The sequence below is a fragment of the Pieris brassicae genome, chromosome Z (assembly GCF_905147105.1).
Source record: "Pieris brassicae chromosome Z, ilPieBrab1.1, whole genome shotgun sequence".
NCBI lineage: Eukaryota > Metazoa > Arthropoda > Insecta > Lepidoptera > Pieridae > Pieris > Pieris brassicae.
The window spans coordinates 816,541-834,827 of NC_059680.1; the positions used below are offsets into that span (position 1 = coordinate 816,541).

At 37.0% G+C, this 18,287-nt stretch overlaps 1 protein-coding gene across 2 annotated transcripts; it reads left to right on the forward strand.

The window, feature by feature from the left end:
• Positions 1-504: 504 nt before the first annotated feature.
• LOC123718802 (cysteine dioxygenase type 1) lies at positions 505-16,472 on the forward strand. 2 transcript variants are annotated; one of them, XM_045675700.1, is made up of 7 exons: positions 505-609; positions 7,912-8,014; positions 9,007-9,156; positions 13,284-13,430; positions 14,183-14,469; positions 16,019-16,188; positions 16,325-16,472. In XM_045675700.1, the coding sequence occupies exons 2-7, from the start codon at positions 7,914-7,916 to the stop codon at positions 16,361-16,363; spliced, it is 894 nt and encodes a 297-aa protein (XP_045531656.1). In that variant the 5' UTR covers positions 505-609; positions 7,912-7,913; the 3' UTR covers positions 16,364-16,472. The 2 variants fall into 2 exon arrangements, with proteins under 2 accessions (XP_045531656.1, XP_045531658.1); XM_045675702.1 differs by lacking the exon at positions 505-609 and adding an exon at positions 6,285-6,308.
• Positions 16,473-18,287: the final 1,815 nt, after the last annotated feature.

Below are 18,287 nucleotides of genomic sequence, written 5' to 3' on the forward strand. Positions count from 1 at the left end.
AGAAAGTTTAATCTACCAAAAAGTCTGTTATGGAGGAGCTGGTATTTTAAAGGTATTGTTTACGTAAAATGGTTGATAATCATAAACAATGATTGATGATAATGAATAAATTGTCAAGTTATTCATTTCCAACACACAAATCTACAGTATTTACAATATTATTAACCTACATGTATTAATAAATGAAATATTACAATAAATTTAAAAATGGTCCCTGTGGCCTGTAGTTAGCACTGGAACACCACGGCCCAAGACTACTCCAACACGATCATCAACAGTTTCAGAACGTCAGAAAAAATTTAAAATTAAGAATTATATAAATAATTATAAATTTTAATAATACATAGCTTTAATCCGTTCAAAAAGTGTTTTTCTTAATATAATTTTTTAAAACATTTGATCACATCCAATACATATTTTGTCTTAACTCATGAAATCAAGATAATATTTTCTGTTAGCTATCGAAAGAATTAATTTTTTATCAATTTACAAGTAGAAATTGATACGCCGTCACTGGCTTCCATGTTCTGCAGTTACTTTCCATCATTCGTACACGACGGTGGCTTAAGTGAATTTGCAACAAAATTATCTGTGAAAATTATCTTACAGGTATGTGAATAATAATAATAAACTTTTATTCGTCCACAACTTACATAGCACATATATAAACAATTTTATTTATCCTCCAACCATTTCCACCACATTTTAATTTTTGGCATCGTCTTCCGATTTTTATCCAGAAACCCTTTCCATCCTGTCGGCCCATCGCTCTACTGGTATGTCCTTGTTCCTTTTTCCCTTAAGACCAGTCCTTTCGGTAGCTGTAATACACCATATGTCATCTGTATAACGGGCTACGTGGCCTGCCCATCTCCAGTTAAGTTGTTGGGAATGTTGTTCAGGAACAATTATTTTTGTTTGTCTTATTAACTTTATATTTTAATGAAAGTTTTCAAGAATCATCAAAACTAGGTTTCTCTATTTGTGTGTATTATTCTCTCTTTAAGTCAACGCAATGCTCTTGTTATATATATATATATATATATATATATGTGTGTGTGTGTGTGTGTGTAAACGCACCGTCTGGTAATGTAAATATATAAAACTAAAATATATATATACTTAAACCTTCCACACGAATCACCCTAAATACCATCCGGAGTTCAGATACCTTTCATGTGAATTCTTCTCAAATATAATAGAATATAGACTTCTCCAGATCTTGGTACTGGACTGATGAATTCAACAAAAGCATTGTTATGTGCCTATTTGAGCACTAATCTGTCGTTTTATGCAAAACATTATCATAATTATCATACATCTTAGAACACATTGTAACATATACAGATATATATGTTGTGAACTTTAATAATCTAAAGCCAACTGATCATACGTCATAACACTATGTCGGAATCAATTAAGCGATGAAGCCGTTTGAAATCAAATTGCGATAAAATTGTTATTTATTACTGAAACTACTTTTATATCTTATTTTATGTACTACTTTTGGAAAAAAAAACATATTATTCTCTATATATTTGCGTGAATTATTATATAAATTTGATATCGTAATAATTTATTTTATTAATGCTGTATAATTTTACAAAGAATTTAAGGAATCAACAACTTCTACGTAAAATTCCTTTGAGACAAATTTGCACGCCATTATGTGTGGCTTATACTTTTATTGACAAACAAGGGTTCTCCTAAAAGTCGGTTCCGAACAGGGGATATACACGACGAAGGCCAAGGTCGTGATACCGAGGGTCAGAATCTGTTGCACAGATATGTTGCTTCTGAATGCTATCATAATGGACGTCATTATATGTAGCGCAGAGTATACAGTAGCGATATTATATGTTTTATGCATTCATTATAAGTGTAATTAGAGCACCATCTTTGAACTCTTTTAACCCCCTTTAAATCCCCAAATACGAGCACATCAGCTTATGAAGCTGCCAGTGTGCTAAATAATAATTGTGTATTGAAAAATACACATGTTTTGTTCTGTATGTAGCTTCATAGCTTCTCTGGTCATGTTGGTTGGGTTATCAAATGATTTGGATTTACAGCAACTGGCTTCCATTTTGTATTCGGACATAATTTATAAGATATAAACTAAAATGTCTGTTAAGAAAAGTATAAGTTTAGTATACAATACCCATAAATGCTTTACATTCAGGATGCATTAAGCAGCATAATAAAGAATCTTCGATCACTCCTGAGCCGTCAGTTAGTGAGACAAAAGAAGATCATTCATTTACGAATTTATTTTACGTTTACAATTTGAAAAATTGTGTTTTTTCCTAATGGCTTTTAACCGGTAACTTTTAAGAATAATAAATACAACAGGCATCGCAAGAGACGATGACAAGTAGCGGGATGATCTCCTTGATCCCCTGGAAGATGAGACGTGCTTTTAGCCCCGTCTTACCTCCCTCGGACAAGCACAATGCAAAAATATGTCTTTCATTCAACTTTGATGGTTTCCTTTGGAGTAGTCTTCGGCTGTGGGGTACAAGAGCACGGCTAATTTGATTAGATTAGATTTAACTTGGTCCCAGAGCTGTTCATAAGTCTCGCAATACAGGGAGAAAATACCTTCAAGAAGGTGTACCACAGGGACCAGTTTTAAATTTGTTTTCATTTCCTATCTATTAATTATTACGAATAAATTAAATTAAATTGTAAATGCTAATCACGAAATGTTCTGATCGAGTCAATTGACAGTTGATTTTTATTGTTACTTTGGTAAATAATTGATATTTCTTCTATCAAAAGATTCATAATTTAGAAGCATTACTTAGCGAATATTGTTACGACGAGTAAATGCCTCGAGTGAAGCGCCATCTTGACTTAGGACAGTGCGTTCAGGGTTGTTCTTGAGTATTCAGTGGAGCATTGTGGTGATGAGACATTGGACCGAGTTGGGTCTCCATGATTTGAGATTGAGTAGATTGTGATTAAGAGTGACAGCGGCGCATTGAACCCGCAGCTCGTTATAATTAAAGCTAAAAGTGTTACTGGTAATGTTAAAAGAAATCAATCCAAATTAAATTCTTTACGATACTCCGGTCTTTTGTGCTTGCCCTCTAATGACGATGTCTATATCGATCGATTGATATGTCTATAGACTGTCTAGTCTTTATGGTTTCTTCTCTATGTTTGCCATAGTGATTTTGTATGATGATTTGTTACTTTAAGAGTACCGAGAGTTTTTTACGCCGGATTTTCCCTCGGCCTACACCTAGTCTTCTTTGCCGATGAGCGATATTTGCGTTACAAATTTAATGACGTGGAATAAGTGATACCTGTATGTTATATTCCATAATAAACATATTTCTTTTGATGGAGTGACGATATATCTATCCGACTATATAATCGTTGTATCATTAGAGTGAACGGACTGCAATGAATGGGAATAATGTTGCAGTTTATTACCTTGTTAAAATAACTATCGATCGTCATACTCGTTTATGGATTGATTGGACATATATAATCTATTTGACGCTTAATTCTAGCCGCTTGTGTTTTCCTGATATTAAACTAATAAACTCAAAAATAAATTAATCAATGGTTACAACCTTTTATTTCTGTACCTGTTTCATGGTCATTTGATAATGTAATATGCAAGGTGATCAGCCTTCTGTGCCTGACACATGCCGTCGACTTTTTGGGTCTAAGGCAAGACGGTTTACTCACGATGTTTCGCTCGAACGGTGAAGGAAACTTCACCGTTCGAGCGAATGTTTAATGCGCATATAGAAGGAAAGTCCGATGGTGCACTGCCGGACATTAAACCTACGACCTCAGGGATGTCGCACGCTGAAGCCATTAGGCCAACACCGCTGAAAAAAAGCTCTAGAATATTTCTTCGTTTCAAAATACTGAAAAATCTAATAATATCCAAGAACAATTACATTAATACAGCGAAAAGCAGTATCGAAAAGTCATCAGGTCGACAACAGACACGAGTGGAACCGGAGGAGGCCTATGTCGTACGGAGGACAAACCAAAACCTAACAATGCAAGCATATGCGTTTCCTAATGCTACATTGTATTTTACCTACTGGTAAATTTTCTTTTGGTTTTTTTGGAAAGTTTTGGAAACAAGGCTATTGTTTTTGTGATATTTTTAGCATGCTTCTGGGTTATCTTCTTTGAGAAATCCCTGAACCACTTTTAACGCTTAAAAGACAATTGGTGGAAATTCGGTCATCAAAGCGTCGGCGACAGTTGCTAAATTTTCCATAGTTTTTTGGTATTTGGAACTGTTTAGTCTGTGTAAAGAAAAAATAAATCAACAGAAATTGATGAGACAGATTATAATATATAATCATAATTAGCGTAATTACGATCGATGAAGACATATCTTATCTTAAACGCGCTATCGAAACTTTTCCACCTAAGCATATACATACAGACATTTCGGGCAGATGGTGAGAAACGATTCGAGGCCCTTGATCTCCTCACCTCTTCCATACCAAGGGGATATGGGTGCATCAGAAGGGGCTCTGAGTAGCCTGAGGGGCCTGAGGGGCCTGAACTGATGTCCAAGAAAGGAAGCGTATGCATAACCACTGAGATATACTCACAGCCACTGAGGTCTTCAGGTCAGTCAGTGGTTGGATTGGTCGAGTCCTCTCCTCATGTTGGAGAATCAGTATACCTTCCTTCCTATTGATAACGTCACACCTTAAACGCGCTCTTGAAGTATTTCCCGCTATATACATCTTGACATTTGAGAGTCATCGAGACGCATGATTAATAGGCAGTTGCCTTCATCACGGTCATATGCTAACCGGTTCCCTCACGGCGTTTCCCTTCGAGTGCGAAAAGTCCAAGCCGCAGTACGGAGTACCTCGACCTCAGGGTCGCCAAGGCAATCAATGACACTCATTTAATAAAAAAACATATTTAGCAAGACACAAATATACAGTATTTACAATATTATTAACCTAATAATTATAATTAAAAATCGGTGAATTAAAAAAAAGATTGGTCACTGTGTTTGATCGCTTATTGCTAACGATACTTATCCGTTCAGGAAAGCTACAGCTCTAAGGTCAGCGGTACTGAGTTTAATACTTGCTCCAGTTTTCTGTTCCTCTTGTCCGTGGTACATCCACGTCTCTTTCAACTTACGTGACATCTGCTACCTTAGTTATTCTTCTTTCTGTATTCTATATTTTACTTAACAGAGGTTTATAAGTTAATAACATATAATTAATGCTAAGAGTAATTAAATATGGCTTGTACATCTAATATTTCCTTAACATATATACAGGCAAGTTTTAGTTGGCAGTTTTAGTATGTTATATTTAATTAAATCAAATAATGTAACACAGCTGATCGGAATCCGCCATCTTGTTTGTAGTGTCTCGCATTCAACGTAATAAACTCTGAAGAGAGGTTTATAAGTCAATATTTATAATAAATGTCAATGGATGTCAACTATATGTTAATTGAAACGCATCATGTCTAAACAGTGTTTTGTATTCGTTCGTTTTGAGGTTTATATATATATGAATGACCCATGGTCATTCCAGCCTTCCCACTATTACCGGCAGCATACTGTTATGGTTCCTCCTGACCCCACGCTTACCAGAGATACAGCTCTCTAGCACATAAAAGCAGTATTACACAAGCTCGTGGCTGCCTGAAAAGCCCTAAGCGATACCTTGACTTGCTGCCCCCTCACCACTCTTGCAGCTTGTCTCAGTGCAATAATGTTGAGACTTGAGACCCGTAATTCTCTTAATTTGGTCAACCCAAGGGGTACGCCATCGACTCCCGACTTGTCCTGCAATCACTCCTCCTACCATACCAGCTTGTCAAGACTATTCGGTTGTCTCCTGGCAAAATGGCCACTTAGCTAAGAACCCATTTGTATATGATAGTCGACAGTCTTTTAGTAGTGTGGAGGATTTTTGCAGTCCATGGTATTTGCAACATTCTTCTCTTGTTAGAGGAGTTCCACATCTCGCATGCCTCTATCTTTTTTTGGTCCAAAAACACACTGAACACAAAAGGCATTTTATGTTTTTTAGTACACCACAGCAAACAGACAACAGGCTGCTATAAAAAGTGACCCCCAGAGACCATAACTCTAACAGCGACCTTCAACGTCAGCATCATCTCTCAGAGTAGAAGCAACGAAATGCCCGAAGTATTTGACCTTATCTAATTGTATACCATCGAGATAAGCGGAGACATGTTCGTCACCTTAGAACCACCAAGTCCCCAGACCACAGGCAGCAAGTCCACAGGCTTCCTTTGAGTACTGATCTACTTGTCTATTAAGAGAGGTATTGAAGCCCAGATCTAAATTATTGACATAATTGAAGTGGCGCTACAACTTTTTTAGCTATGGGCCTCAGATTTCTGTATCTGTATCATCATTTCTCAATTGGCAGGTGATCAGTCTCCTGTGCCTGGCACACGCCGTCGTGTTGGGTCTAAGGCAAGCCGGTTTCCTCACGATGTTTTCCTTTACGAACGAATGTTAAATGCGCATGTAGAAAGTCCATTAGTCCACAGCCGTGGCCGAACGACCTCAGCAGTGGTTCCATTGGCTTCAGTGACTGAGAGGCCCTGCTCAATATTAAAAATAGAGGAAAACTACAAGTATGGTCATCAAGCTGGCATATTCTTAATTCGTTGAAAACACCAGCTCTGGAGGCAAGATGCCAATTTGCATCTTAAAGTTTTTGAACCCCGTGGGGAACAAAATGTTAATTTTGAATATTATATTAGTGTGTCAGGCAGATATGACCGTTTATAAATATACATTGAGTAATGAGCGTCACAAAATTGCCTCATCAACAAGATATCTGTATGACGTAGTGTTTATCATAATATATTTTGTTTTTGTTGACATATTATCGTACTAAGAATATATTGCAAACAATTTGTGCATACTATCAATTTAAAAGCCATTTAAGCCAACAGATTTGAATTTCGAATGCGGATATTGTATTGATGAATTAAAAGAAACATAAAATTAAAATGTAAATGTTATAAAAAAACGCGGAATGTCGATATTGTATTAAACGGTCACCAAAGAGATCAAAACAGAATGCAATTGTTACTGGCAGACGATAATTATTCGGGCGCGAAAAATAAAATAAAAACGCGCGAATCGCAACCTCGGAAGTAGCCCTTATTTGAATTTGGAATATGAATATTGTGCTTTCAAAGATAACATATGTAAACGATACTGGCTGTCAACAATCTGGGCGGACCAATTAAGATAGATAAAACATTATTTTTATTTATGTTTTAGAGGCGATAAAATAATCTTTAATATACATTTAATAATAAAATAAAATTCAAACCCAAAATATCAGGCCATTGATGTCGGGTGAATTGCGTTATATAATCTAAAATATTCCAATAGACAATAAATCAATAAACAATACTAGTTAATAGTGATAAAATATAGGGCACGATCACAGAATATATCATTTTGGGAAATGACCAGCTCGAATCTTCATCGTTTGACCACTTATGGTTTATTATATATATATATATATATACGAGTATATGTGATTCAAAGAGACCTAAAACGCAGCCAGCATATGGTGAGGTCGGGTCGGATCTTTTCGTACCAGAATCAAATCCAGGTGGTACTAGAGACGGTCGGCAACGCACAGCCCTCTGGCATTGATAGTTGTATCACCTAACACCGGGTGAGTCTCATGCCAGTTTGCCCACTATACTATAATAAAAGTGTAACCCAAGGTGTGTAGACCAATAAAGATTATGCTGCGAAAACTATTGACAATAGAGCAATGTACTACAGTTTTATAGAAGACATTTTTTTGCATTTAAAAGTTTTGACCGAAAGCTTAACGCTATAGAACATCTTGCAGCTAGTATATAAATAAAACTGTTTTTTTCTTATTGCAGCTATGGAGATAGAGACTGCAAATTGCAAAACGAAGGTATCAGAATGCATAGACAACGTTGATATAGGACAATTGTGTGTTGACAGACCGCTTAAACTTGACGTGTAAGTATATTATCGTAGTACTGTTAATTTCGGTATATGTATTCAAATTAGTTTATATATTTTGACATTTTCCTTATGTTTCATGTATTAATTTGTATTATTTTATACAGTACCTTTAATGGCTGTTTCTCACTGTATCATTGAATAGGAAAACACCAGCTGTGGGTTCATCGTCAGTCGCCCATAAATCTTTAATTATTGCTAGAGAGTTAAAGAGGATTGTACGAGCTAAGGCTGTATATTTTGCTCAGACTTTCTTAGTTTTATAAGCTTTGCGATTCCCTAAAATCATCGGAGTTACGCCCGAGAGTACAGATCTACTATTACTTTGCATTTATTCGTTAAATAGCAATTATCATTCCATTTTTTCGCTTATATACTATTGTTATACGCGAGTGTTTAATCTTTTATTATTTCAAGTGACCCAATAACCCTACAAGGATTTTTATATTTATTTCCAAATGTCTCATGATTTACATTCAAAAGCTAGCTTGCCCTGCGAACTTGTTTGTCTTTTGATTACTAAACCTACCTTTTTAACTATGAAATTTGTGTCTAAATTTACATGTAAAAAATGTCAGGAGTATATGTATATTATATATAGTGTATGTACTAGATAACTAACTATATAAGAGGGTAGACCTAAGAACCCTATAATGCTACAGATGTACCCTAATACATAGATAACACGAAGGCACTACGCAACAGACGTACTCCAGGTTCAAGGTGGTGGGATTTCAAAGGGTTCACGATAATTAAGGGCTAGTCTTTGCCACTTTGAGAGGAGATAAAGACAAAGGAATATATAAATCCGATTTATTGTTTTAATATCTTAAACACTGTGTATGTTAAACATTTTTTAGTGAGCTGTTGGTGTATCGCTCACCTTCAGCTGTTATTAGAACAACCACGTGAGGCGTGACAGGTTGAGCAGCAGCGTGAAATCTGAACAACAAGGTTGAGATCAACTCAATCGAGAATTTTTATTACAGAGATATAACTGGCTTGGAGAAGTTGATCGAGGAGTTGCACAGGGTGTTCTCGCACAGCCACGTCAATATACAGGATGTTCAGAAACTGATGCTCGGATATAAATCAGACCCGAAGGACTGGCGGAAGTACGCGAAATATGACCGTTTCAGGTATAATGAAGCCTCTTGTATCAGACATAAAAATATTTATATTTCTATTGTGTTGTGTGCCCCTCGCAAAGGTCTCCTCTAAATCCTATTTCAGTCTGCACCGTGCCACTCTTTTCCATATTTACTGTATCCTTATTGTGGTCTGTCCACCTTCAAAGTTGTCTTCCTCGTTTTTGTTTATGTGTACCTTTGGCACCAGTATAGTACTTTATTGCTTCATTTTCCTAATCCTCATGACATGTGCCCTCCATTACCACGTAGTTACTTATTTTTATAGTCTGTTTATTACATCTGCTACCTTTGTTGTGTTTAATGATGCATTGTCTATATATCTTTTCTTTCCTATAATAGACGGTTCCATCGATCTTTGGCACATTTGATATGCTGCGCTTTCGTGTGTATCCAAGTTTGAGATCCATATATTATTACTGTGCAGACCTTCAGCAATATAGGTAAAATATAATGACTGCAATTTCACCTTTAATTTTGCTGCCATACCTAATCCAAAAAGCCTAATAAAAACGGGGAAACAGTTTGGTTTCGAATGTATCCTCTACTTCCAAATAAACAACTGTATAGTCAAGGGATCAATTCATTACGATAGAACTGTGACACGAGCGCGGTCGTAGCGCCGCCATTTTGAGGTTATTTTATGGGGAATCAAGATGGGTCTGGAGGTTTATACTTCTCTTTAAAAAATGCTATACATGCATTGTTGAACAGGCGTGGCTGACTCGTGTCTCAGGCAGAATTTCCTCACAAAGTTTTATCCTACGAATAAACCTTTATGTTAGACCTGGCTTCAGATTTCTGTATCAGTTTAAATGGTTTTCTCACGTCTGCCTTCGTTCGTTGTATATAAAAATATAACATTTGATTTCATTGAATAGGCTCCAAAACTGGAATTGAAAAGTCCTTACACGATTAGAACCCTACTATCATGTACATGGGCTACGTATTTAAAAAAAGTTAGTGTATGAAATTACGATAGTATAACCCAAATGAAAAGCCCAATATAAATTCCTATATGCTGCGGAAACGATAGACAATAGAGAAATAAGCTACAGTTTTACTCTAAAGTTTGGCAATTAAGTCTTTACCGAAATCTTTATACTATAGAACATCATGCTTACCGAAGTATGGACACGAAGATAGCTGATAACAAAATAAAAAAGTCCTTAGAGCCTGGGTTAAGTGGTACTTGGGAAAGAATGAACACTGTATTGATAAAGAATGTTTTCTTCGTACAAGAGTTCTTTGTTTAAACACTTGACTGATAAGATAATCAAACAGTGTTCAATTAATAATTGTATGAGTTTTTTTATTTATAATAATAATACTTTCAACTTTATAAAGCGAAAATTCGGATCCACATGGAGTTCTGGGCGAAAGCTCCCTCCAATTGACCGTAGTGGTTTGAATCTTCGACGACCAGCCACTTTTCGAGTGGCTTGATCTCTTGGTGACTTAGGGTCCTTCAAGATGACAGCGTACCAATTCTTAAAAGACTGGCAACGCGTGTCCTCTGTCATTGAGTGTCCAGAGGCGATTGGTTATTCTGAACCAATTCAACTTAGGGTCTTTCAAGAAAAGAGCATACCAATTCTTAAAAGGCCGCCAAAGCACCCGCGAGCCCGAATTGAGTGTCCATAGTGTCCAAAACTGGTATTTCCGAACTTTTTTGTGTAATAGGAGGCAAACGGGCAGCAGGCTCACCTGGTCACTCACATTGCCAGATGGCTCGCAAGTGCCTTGCCGGCCTTTCAAGTATTGGTACGCTCTTTCCTGGAATTATACTTGCGACATCCTCTACATCATTACTACTAATGTGGACAAACATAGATTTATATTAAACATTCGTAAACACAGAACTTAAGAAAACTTCTAACTTCTAAACTGCTAAACTTCAGCAGTACACCCGTCAAGTTTAACAAATATATATATAGTGACACACCCATACTTTTCTCGAAGCAGGCCTTTTTGACCTCATAACTTTAAGCCTGAATCTTCAGTTACCGGGAACATTTCAAATTTCGTTCAATTTGAACCAGTCCTGTAAGAATTACAACAAATCAAACTTTCTTAATTTTATCACTCACTTACTGACAGACTGAACCATCGTCAATACGGGCACATCTAGCAGGCATAGAAGCTTCAAAAATAAAATTAGTGTTCAATATTGATATGGTCATTATAAGATGTTACGTTATTTACGTAATAACTTAAGACAGACATCGTTGCAAGACTTGGTTTTTTACGTACTAAGACCAATAATTTTGTGATAAAATACAGCTTGCGTCTTTAACATGAACTGAAAATGGCCAAGCAACATAATCTTAATGTAAATATTATCAATTGCGTCAATCTATGGAAATTTTGAACGAGTTTTTAAATACACAGCCGTAAAGTGTTTACAAATATTATTTAAAATCCAGTTCCTGCTTAATATTATAATTTATTACTTTAAACAGACAATCATAAGTCAATAATAAAAATATTACACTTTTAATTTTAAATTTTACTAGTGATTTTTGCTTACAACAAATTCTGCTGATTTTTATTTAAATAATTACAGGACGACAATATCCTGTATTTGACCATATTTTTGCAAATTGTGTAACAACTCGCTAGAGATCTCCGACCAGTTATATTATTTTAAACTTTCTAAGTCACTGATGGTTCGGGTGCCTATGAGAACATCCTGTGAATGAATGCAAGGTGTCGAGTAGATCTTTGAATACTTTCAATGTTCAACCATAATAATCAAAATAAATTATAATTACTCCAGCACCCGTGCTGCGCCGTGCAGGGTGGCAGAGAGTTTATTTCCAGTTCTTCTCTCTTCTCATATATATTTCTTTTTTGACGTTAATATGTCTACAATGTGTTACCTATATGAATTAATTATTTTGAATTTTCGAATTGAAAAATTCTTATCCTATCCAGGACGGATAGGTCCTGAGCTGAACTATATCGCGCTACGCCGCAGTCCGTGACCTACCAAGCCAAGAGCGTCTCCGCTACCAGCATGTTGTTAGAACTCACCTCACAACACTTTCTGAAGGCATTAAAAGTAATATAAGCTGGAGCAGAGTAGAAAATAATAAACGGCTCAAATATAAGAGTCTTTCCTCGAACTTTGATTTTGTTTGGAGTATTAGGGTTCAAGTGCTGGGTAAAGATTGTTTCAAGAAATAAGTATCGCAATACAGCGAGGAAATGCCAGCATTATAACAGTGTCAAGAGACTCTTGGGCCGTGGGGTTGTGTGCACAGCTAAATAAAGATTTATGTTGACGCCTGGTAGGTGGCCCCAGAGTTGGTGCTTTCATCAACGAATAAGTATCCAATTTATCTTATGTTATTATTGCAATTGTGTAAATACTTTATACTTGTAAATAAAAATATCTTGGCCTCACTTTGAGGTCGCGCGAATGACCAGTTCTCAATTTCCTTATAAGGAATTATGTACTAGTTGACCCAGTAAGGTTGTTCTGTCTTATAAAAATTATGTATATTTATAATAGGGGTTTGGGGAAAAATGATAAGGGCCATTCTTCTCACTTGGTGTAAGACCATACCAATCGATAGAACTAGCGATTAGACACCAACATACTAACTTTCTTTGGTCGTGAACCAGATAACCTGGACAAGCTTTCTTTGACTAGGTGGAAGGCAAAAGTCTTACCATAATACTGCGCTAAAGAAAGCTTTAGACCAAACAAAGAGGACCGATAGCCCTAGCAGAGCAGCCAGCAGGATACGACTGAGAAGAAGCTTGCTTAATCCAGCATGTCATATTTATAATTTCTATTCGACGGCACCCTAACTTTCAAGAAAAGAGCGTACTGATTCTTGACAAGCCGGCAACGTACAGACCTTCCTACATGTTTGTCGTAACAAGCTGCCTGTTGAGGTATTTTTATAGATTTTTCATTGGCCAGCAACAAGCCTACTAGAGTAGTGAGCTTCAATGGTCTATCACATATGGTTTCCTCCTGTTCTAAGAAAAAAGTTTAAGTTTGTGTTGGGTATATGACCCCTACATTTCCTCCACTGCTGCTCGACACGAACAGAGCAGTAGAATCGGTTTCCTCCATCAAATCACTCTATATATCCCAATTTTAGGTATACGAGAAACCTGGTTGACGAGGGAAATGGGGCTTTCAACATCATGATCCTCTGCTGGGGTCCAGGTCACGCGTCAGCCATCCACGACCATGCAGACTCGCATTGCTTCATGAAGTTATTAAGTGGGAGCTTAGAGGAAGTCAGGTAAATTGAATATTTAAGAACATCTTTATTCCAACTAGTTGCCAAGTTCCTATTTTTTTAAGCAGTGTTGTCTTTGTGTCTTCGTGGACTCACAATATCCCTTATATTGTGTGTATCCAGCTGCCCCCAAAGTCTTTCTTTTAATTTGCGCATTTAATACTCTTGGTGAAGAAACATCTTTAGCAAGCCGGCTTTAGACCCTGTGCCATGTACAGAAGGCTGATCACCTACTTGCTTATTAAAATATTATTTTGGGTCTCACCTTGTACCCCACCGATGTATTCCATCGCTGTTTGAGCGAATGTTAATTGCGCACGTAAAAAGAAAGTCCATTGATGCACACACGATCGAACCCACGACCTCAGGGATCACACGCTGAAGCCACTAGGCCAAAACTCCACCCTTTTCTCTTTAACTCAAACATCTCTCATTAGGCAGCAGGTTAATCACCTGAAACTCAAAAATAACATGACTTGGTAAAAAAATTATCAAAATTAGTTAAGTAGATCCAGAGATACTTTTCGAAGGATATCTTACTAAGATATTGAAAACCAACATGGAAACAACCTTGAAAAAACACCCTTGGTCTTGGCCTCTGGATTTCTGTATCTGTTTCATGATCATTTTCTTAATAGAGAAGTAGGTGATCAACCTTCTGTGCCTGACACATCTAATGCCAGTTTCCTAAGATCTTTTCCTTCCCTAAGTAAATATTACAGGCCACATTTCACTATTACATAAGGATATTCCAGGTATGACTGGCCGGACAACGTCCAACCCGAGGTCATAAAGAAGATGAAGCGTAAAGCGAAAAGATGTTGTTTGGAGGGTGAAGATTTAGAAAATTCTGACGCAACCAGCACTAATGGAGATAACGGGAACCAGCAAAATGGCAAAGAGAATGGGAACTGTCAGATTGGCGGAGATAATGTCAACTGTGAGGATGAATTCGATGAATTCAGGGAAAACTATGACATTAAGAGTATGAAAGAAGTTGGAAGGACCCGAATGGAAATTAATGATGTGTGTTATATAAATGGTGAGTGTTCTGCTTAATTGGTCTAGTAGGCGGACTGGCAGCCCTTAAATGTGAAAACTTTCATACTTTAAGATCTAATCCTAATACCAAATCTAGTCCAATTTAACCCAAGAAGACACAAGTTTTTCCGCTAAAAAAGCACCATTTGTGGCCAGCAAAGCCACACGACCAATCCCTATTCGAGCGGCTTGATTCCTTAGCATTGCAGAGAGATGTGGGGTCACTCTACATCTTCTACCGTATTTACTACGAAGAGTGTTTAAATGAGTTATTCGGAGCAGCTGCAGCTGAGTTTCATCATCGGACATCGAGGCTGAATACGAAATTTATCCCGTATCACCTCGACGTCCGTCGGTCCACAATTGAGCGTATCTTAAGACAGGTTATGCCACGCAATACCACTATATGGAACCAGCTGCCTAATAAGTATTTCTGAACCAATTCGAATTAAGCTCTGGCATTGAGTTTGTATGGGCGGTGGTATCACTTAACATCCCGCGAGACTCCTGCCCGCTTGCCTCCGGTTCTATATAAAAAAAATGATATGAAAGATTTATGTTGCAAAACTCAAAAGGAGAATAAAACGTAGCCTAAAAACCGTTATCATTACATATTATAATATATCTTTCAAATATTTATTGAAAAACTTTTTTTTTTACAATAGACTAAAAGTCTTGGTTTTGGTAATTTTTATCGTATAGAAAATATGATAATTTCACAGATTTTATAGTTATTGCATATATATTTAACTATGCAATCATATATAATAAAAAGAGATAGATGAATAAAAATAGTAATAGAGAGAAATCATGTAAAGAGGGTTGTGTGGTAATCACTGGATCGACTGAACTAATTCGAAAATTCGTTACAATAAACCACGTTTTCACTATCATCATATAGTGAAAACGACTATAGTGCTCGACGGCTTGTAAAGCCGGAGAAGAAACGTGGCCCCCGAACGCTACCTTGCGAAGATAAGTTCAATAGACGAGTTAAATGTTTGTAATCAAATGAACAAATTTAGTAGCTTAAAGTCAATTTGTCATTTTGTCAAAAGCCCGTTTAATTTCCATTTGCTACAAATGTCTAATAGACAGTTTAGATTCGTTATATACATTTTTCTTCTTGTCGTAATACCATAACTTCAATCACCACTGATCGGAACACCATCACAGGTAAAGGCCGCCTCCAGCTCTTTCCAAATATCTCGGTCCATGGATTTCTTTCACCATCTTTACAGTCTATCTTTTCATCTGTGCGGCTTGCTATAGAGGGCATATCCCCGCCCATCATAAGCAGATTATTAATACCAGCTTCGCAGCAATAGATGCCGTTGCGGCAGTGATTGCCTAGTGGCATGTCTCATCTTTCATAGGTTCGAATCCCAGCTTTCACTGGTACGCATTTAACACTCGCTCGTGTCGACAGTATCAGGTACAGGAAGTTGTTTACTTTCCTTAGTCAAACAGCGAAACAGATTCAGAAACAACTGGAAATCTTCTTTAAATACAGTCCAAACATAGTAGCTGATAAATTCCTTATTTTTCAGATGCCCTAGGCCTGCACAGAATGGAGAATCCATCACATGTAGACGGTGCCGTATCTCTACACTTGTATTGCCCGCCGTTCAACAGTTGCAGGGTATTTGACGCACATACAGGCAAACCTACTGAGGTCAAAGTCACTTTTTGGTCTATGTACGGAAAGAAGATTAAGAGAGTGAGTATGAACAAAATTAATAAGTTAATGTCAAATTCAGAGTCAATGTCCGATTTAAAGTTAATTTCAGATTTAAAGTTAATGTCATATTTAATGTTAAACTGAGAATCAAAGGTTTCATTATATATTTTTTCAGGTCTTGGAAGCGAGCGATATGGTTGACGGTCAACAATGATGAAAAAAAAAACAAATTAATTTTGATTATGATATTACTACTTAAGGATTGAGATTATATAAAATCAAATAGAATACTCCTCATGGCTCATAATACACATTTATATATATTTTTATAGTTTGAATATATTATTTAAACGCGAACATAAAATAAATAATTTAAAAAGCGAACATAAAATAAATAATTTAAAAAAATGTATGAAATTTCTCTGTGGTCTTTTATGGGAAAATCGGATGAATGTCGGATACAATTCAAATGGTCAACGACCAATCCCTTTCCGAGCTGCTTGATCCCTAGGCATTGCGTAGAGATGGGGTCTCTGCATCTTCTACCGCATTTACTATGGAGAGGGTTCCACCATAATACCATCCGTATCACCTCGACGTCCTTCGTTCCCCAACTGATCGTTTTTAAGGCAGTTTTTGCAGCACGCAACCACTGGAAGCAGCTGCCCACTGTAGTATTTCCGAACCAGTCCTTCAAGAAAAGAGCGAACCAATTCTTAAAGGGCTGTCAACACAGTGGCGAGGGCTATGGCATTGAGAGTGGCCGTGGGTGGTATCACTTAACATCAGATGAGCCTACAGCCCTTTTTCCCATGTAAAAAAATATTCTGATGTCTGCCTTTAACCACTATCCAGAATTGGTTTACGCCAGTGAGTTCAAAAGGACCTTAAATTATGAGATTGTATCACCTTTCTATGGCGTATGCCACGTCCAAGCTGAGCCTTCGTAAACAGCCTTTCAAGAAGATGGATGATGAACTTCTCAAACCTAATCGGAGGATCCTCGACTAGTCGTACCGCTGACGGACCAAAAATGTCGACATATATACGTATATGCTCAGTTCTCAATAAGGAACCCCTATTTAAAACTTTATTAGGTACCAGAGTCTTTAATTAAATGTTAATCAAAGATTTAAGAGCCATTATAATCTTGTCAATTGTACTCATTTCAATAAAGTATTGTATACGAAACATGTTTTGTTATTGAATACTAGCCCTAACCCAGCTTAAGGCTAACTGTGAGCACTCTGAAAATTAGAACACAAAATTGGTTCCTATGGTCCCTTTAAAACCGCCATTACCTCGCTGTACTGCGATACTTATTCGTTGAGAAAAGCCCTAGCTGTGAGGTTACCGGTACTATCTAACAAAAAAGAAGGCTGCAATTAAAAAACAATGGAGAAAGGAAGGTCTAGGTGAGCTGGCTTCGCAATCGTAGAATTCCCTATCCTCTCTCTGGGATGTGGATTCCCTGCGTCGTGGTCTCTTCCATTTGACTTACTAAATTCTTCATAAGACTTACAGTTTTATAATTAAACTACTGTTGTACAAGAATACTTCAGCATAGGTCAGGTTGGATAGATGATGTGATGATGTGGATAAAGATAGGGCCTCTGATGGTACGATACGTTCCTTTTGAGAGGTCGTTGATCCCTTGGAAGGTGGGATGGGCTTTGGTATGAGATGCTACTTGTGTGGATACGTTAGCACGTTAGTCTTACCTCCATCTTTGATTTTGGAATAGTATTTGGCAGTGGCATAACTGTACCACCTAGGGGCCGTGGCAATTTCTTTTGATGGGGCCCTATCAGTAAAAATCGGTTCTGAGTTTAATTTTACACGTTGTATATGTCCCACTTACACCACAAAAATGACTAAGGCGAGAGGAAATGGATGCGTGTTGCATTCATCCATAGATCATAATATCTTAATGCATTCATCATCTATTCGCTAGATTTTCGGTGAAGGAAACGTGAGGAAACCTGCATACATTAACAATGAAATAAAAATAACATTTTTTTGGGTTATCCCACTGGTATTGGGACGTGGACTTCAAGTGCTAATTAAATATTAAAAGTAACGCCTGGTAAGTGACTCCAGAGATGGTGATTTCAACGAATAAGTATCGCAATGCCAAA

Bases quoted from the DNA above. Each gene is read 5' to 3' on its own strand.
- LOC123718802 (XM_045675700.1), top strand. From the start codon at position 7,914: ATGGAGATAGAGACTGCAAATTGCAAAACGAAGGTATCAGAATGCATA. The intron at 13,431-14,182 runs GTAAATTGAATA...AGGATATTCCAG, and splicing joins GGGAGCTTAGAGGAAGTCAG to GTATGACTGGCCGGACAACG. The intron at 14,470-16,018 runs GTGAGTGTTCTG...CTTATTTTTCAG, and splicing joins TGATGTGTGTTATATAAATG to ATGCCCTAGGCCTGCACAGA.